Genomic DNA, 4,688 nt, shown 5'->3' with positions numbered 1-4,688 from the left:
TTAAAATAAAAATAAAACGTGTTTCATGTACCTGGTTTATCATAGCAATATCAAATAACTTTTGAACGATCCTTCTTTGTTTTATTTCCAAGATTTGTTTTTATTCACATATACTCAATTTTGGACATATAATATATCGTTTCGAAGTTCTCACGGAGGAGAACACAAACTCACTTAGAGTTAATTATATATACAACATATGTATATATTTATATATGTCCAAAGTTAGTAAAATATAAATATTTATACTAAATTTTCCAACATTAGCATCAGACGTTGAACCGAGGTGGCCCTGATTTCCTTTCCGCTTGGTGGTGCAGTGGCATCGCCCATGTCGGATGGGAATTATAACCAATAGATCGGTTGTGATTGAGACAAGGGAGGCGTCTTCCTCCTTCGGCTACATTGTGTTGATTCATGAAGCTATGATACCAATTAAAGAACTAAAAGAAGAAAACAGTTTTTGGAATAACTCTCCAATTTATTGAGAAATAACACAAAACTCAATGATACCATTACTCGGTTATGCATATGTATTTATATAGCTTTGAACTAAAGCTATTAGACTAAGATACTAAAACTTAATCTATACAAGGAAAGCCAACATGTTTCCTTGTTGTCTATGGAGTCAGTTGTTGCCTAAGGAAACCAACTTGCTGAAAACTAAGGAATTCCAACAATAGTGTATCTGTATAAAAAACTTGGACCACGTCATGCCTGTACACTCGACCATCTTGCCTAATAATATCATCTTCTTGTTCAATTTTCTTATATATTCATATATGAATTATAATAACCACATCCCAATATAGATTATGTTCATTCATACTCTATTATTATTGGCGCAATAGATACTAGCGTGACAGATACAATGACATCAATTCATATTTTATGCAATTGACATTGACAAGGCTTACTCGATTAGTTTTATTATTATTTAATTAAATGTTTAACATATTTATTTATAAGATGACGATTTTGCATCTAGAAATTCTAATTTGATAATTCGAAAGATTGAAAACAAAGCTCGACTATATTTCAAGTTATACATATATTACACATCGGACAAACAATTTGAATACACACATACATATACGTATAACTTTATCAAGGTTCAGTTGGATACATACTAAATGTTCTAGGCAAACGCCTCCATGATTGTTGCATATAAGTCATGTAATATTATATTTCAAGAACAAAACTAATTGGTCGGGAGACTGATTGAAATAAATCAAACATGGTTAGGAGTGGAATTTGGTGGGCTTGGAAATGACGCCACCCTCCCTCCTCGTTCCGACCGGCTGTTCTCGGCAAACTTAATGCTTCCTTGGTGCATCCCCTTTTGCTTTTCCTCCTCCGTCCACTCAGAAACATAATAATTTTCCTCACTGCCTTTGACTTGATCATTACTAGCCGGAAAGAACATGCTCCCCCACTGAGGAAAGTGAACCAAACTCACCGGAAGTGTACAACATATGATCATGATACCCATGTAAGACAACCCTTTTGCAGTCGAGAACGATGCGTTTGCAAAGAACACTAATTGGGTCAGCCCAGATCCAAAGTTTCCACCGGCTCCGGTCATTCCTGAAATGATACCTAGAGACCTTCTGGAAATGAAAGGGATGATGCCGAATGTTGCACCACATGCAGCTTGTGCTCCGATGGAGAAGAGGATCATAAAGGTGATGGCTAAAGGTAAGGAGTTGACTAGGCCGAGGCAGACGCAGAAAATCCCTCCGGCTGTCTGGAGCAGCCATAAGTTCCATAGTCGGCCACGCATTCCAAACCTTTTCGCCATGAAATCTGATGTCCATCCTCCAAAAGGTCGAGCAAGGATGTTTGCCATCCCGAAAGTTGCAGCAACAATTCCAGCAAGATGAAGCTTTAGATCAAATCTGTCGTAAAAGTACTCAGCAATGACATTGTCAATACTTAATTCTACACCCATGGAGTAGCCATAGAGGAGTACAAAGATCCACGTCCTATAGTTTGTCACTGCATACCATAACACCTGGAAAAACGATCACAAAATCAAAATCTCAGTATCAAATTGACTTCGAAATTCTTTAGTTAATTACTTAATGACCAAGTGTGAACATAAATGTAATGCATACCTTGCTGAATTTATCTTTGGCGACATCACCCTTCTTCTGAAGAGCACCGAGGTTACCATCTGGTAAATCTTGGCCAAGAGTTAACACCAAAATCCCCATAATAACATTCATCCACCCGGGTATAAAAAAGGCAATCCTCCACGCTGTAAACGGCGTCGCACCAGCCTTCTTTATGATCTCGAACAACACCGGCATCAACAGCTGTGTTGCACCACCACCCATGTTTCCCCATCCGGCGGCAGTCCCATTCACTAGTCCAATGATCTTACCGTTAAACATGGTGCTCATCCAGTACTGACAAGACACAAATGTCGCCAAAGAGAACCCTATCATGAACCTCACTGCGATATACCCACTCGCATCTTCTACAAGCGCCATGCAAAACACTGTCGGAGCAGAAAGCATGATGAGGAAAGCACAGCCGTAGCGGGGTCCCAACATATCACATACAGCACCCATTACAAGCCTGGAGAAAATGCTTCCAGACACGGATGCAACACCAGCATTCCCGATATCTGATTTTGTGAGATTGATATTGTCTCGAATGATGGGAACGAGTGGAGCCGCAGCGAAGGTGGATACAAAGGTGGTGAAGAAAGAGAGCCAGGAGAGATGGAAGGTTCTCATGTGAGGGTTTGCCAAAGAGAAAAGCTTGAAGACTTTTGCCTTGTGTTCAGAGTCTACCGGAAGGTCGAATTTGGCGGTGGTATCAGTGGGTACCATGGGAGAAGCAACAGAGAAGGCCAGAACCGGCTCCCGTCCTGTGACTCCATGCATGGAAGTCCCCGGAGATCCTTCAATTTGATCAGGCATAGTATATAACTTGTATACTCTTCAAATTGTTCTTGATCTGGGGTGAGATATTTTTGGAGTATGGAGGGATTGTTTATATAAGGTAATTGCAAAACCATCTTCGAAATACAGTGATGAGCTGGAATTCCTAACTTGGGAGTCGTGTCATGAATATTGTAATTAGGGTTTAGAAAGTTGACATTCGAGGTCGAGGAGAGTTTAGAATAATTATGTATGGCTTGTTGAGATTCCCAAAAGGTTGGGGGTTCTGTAGATGGCAGGAATCCCGTTTGCCGCATCTTGTGATAAGAGACTTATTGTAGATACCAAACGATGTCTATCCTTATCCAGGCATTATAATTAATCAATAATTGTAGGTTATATTACAGCAAAGATACACAGGGACACGTTGATATTTGACTATGTTTCAAAGGTGTGATCACACATATTCAAACTGATTAAAAGTATTTAAATATAGACTATCGACACGATCGACGATAATAAATATAATTAGTTTTAGTAAACGTACTTATGATATATTTATCATTGATTTTCTTCAACTTATATCTAATTAACTTCATGTAACCATTGCCAAAGGAGTTAGTTTTCATGCATATCTGGCATCTAGTTAATTTTTTGGGGGGTTTTAGTTTTTCAATTTTCTTTAATTTCTTTTGTTAATCTCTTTTGCCATTAATTATGTAGTTGTAATTTAAAAGTTTTTATTTATCCGGATTTCCTAGTTACGATTGATGACGTGGGATACGCTTGAGGAGAGCTCGATTATATTAGGTCATCTCCAATGGAAGTTTAATGGGGTTTAATGGAGAGTTTAATCTCATTAAACTCAAAATCCAATTGTGGGAAAATAATTAGGATTCAATAGAATGAAAAGTTTAATGGGGTTTAATGGAGAGTTTAATCTCGTTAAACTCAAAATCCAATTGTGGGAAAATGATTAGGTTTCAATAGAATGATGGGAAATTCAATCCTCATTGAACTCTATACTCTCTCTCTCCACACACACACACACACACACACACATATATATATATATATATATATATATATATATATATATATAATTTTTTATTTTTTATTTTTAATTAATGTTAATTTTAATTGTAGTTTTTAATTTTTATTTTCATGCTAATTAATTTTTAAAAAAATTACAATAAATAAAAATTAAAATGATAAATGATGTGGCAATCCATTAAATTGTATAGAGTTTAATGGGTAAAGTTGTATAGAAAATAGAATGTACATGTGTCAATCCATTGAACTCATATGGGTTCAATGCATTGGAGATGGTCTTAGTCAAAATAGTGAAAATTAATCACCACCATCTATCTCACTTTTTCAATCTCTCCCTCACCCAAAAAATCAAAAGTTACAAAAGTCACAAACTCATGAATTTTAAAACCATTTTTTTTCTTCGTGCCAAAAAGTCATTTTAAAAAGATTTTTAGATTTGCCAAATACCTTTTCAAATTTTTAGCTTTTGAAAAAACCAAAATCCAAAAAGTAATTTTGAAAAGGAATCTCAAACACCCTCTAAATCACCAATGTCTCACACTTTTTCAATCACCCTCCACTAAGTCGTCTCCTTCTTTACTCTCATTTTGGTTCATCGATTGCTTCTAGATGTATGACATTGGGTCCAAGGAACAAAAGTACAGAAAAAGTGAAATGTAAATATGATGTTGAAGCTAGTTTCTCGGTTTCATAGATCGACAACAACTCGAAAAGAAAGTTGAAAGGATGTCGCAATCTTAAGGT

At 36.6% G+C, this 4,688-nt stretch overlaps 1 protein-coding gene across 1 annotated transcript; it reads right to left on the bottom strand.

The window, feature by feature from the left end:
- Positions 1-1,014: 1,014 nt before the first annotated feature.
- LOC145058749 (high affinity nitrate transporter 2.4-like) lies at positions 1,015-3,097 on the bottom strand. The gene is made up of 2 exons (XM_079006646.1): positions 2,118-3,097; positions 1,015-2,014 (listed from the first exon to the last, which is right to left on the bottom strand). The coding sequence occupies exons 1-2, from the start codon at positions 2,928-2,930 to the stop codon at positions 1,232-1,234; spliced, it is 1,596 nt and encodes a 531-aa protein (XP_078862772.1). The 5' UTR covers positions 2,931-3,097; the 3' UTR covers positions 1,015-1,231.
- Positions 3,098-4,688: the final 1,591 nt, after the last annotated feature.

The sequence above is a fragment of the Lactuca serriola genome, chromosome 6 (assembly GCF_051521515.1).
Source record: "Lactuca serriola cultivar US96UC23 chromosome 6, Lser_US96UC23_V15, whole genome shotgun sequence".
NCBI classification, from domain to species: Eukaryota; Viridiplantae; Streptophyta; class Magnoliopsida; order Asterales; family Asteraceae; genus Lactuca; species Lactuca serriola.
The sequence above is the reverse complement of the archived record's forward strand: the minus strand, read 5'-3'. Positions and strand labels throughout refer to the sequence as shown.

What these genes read in the sequence shown, in the direction of transcription:
- LOC145058749 (XM_079006646.1), bottom strand. Translation starts at nt 2,930, where the DNA reads ATGCCTGATCAAATTGAAGGATCTCCGGGGACTTCCATGCATGGAGTC. An exon ending in CCAAAGATAAATTCAGCAAG is followed by an intron (nt 2,015 to 2,117) that starts GTATGCATTACA and finishes TCGTTTTTCCAG; the next exon opens with GTGTTATGGTATGCAGTGAC.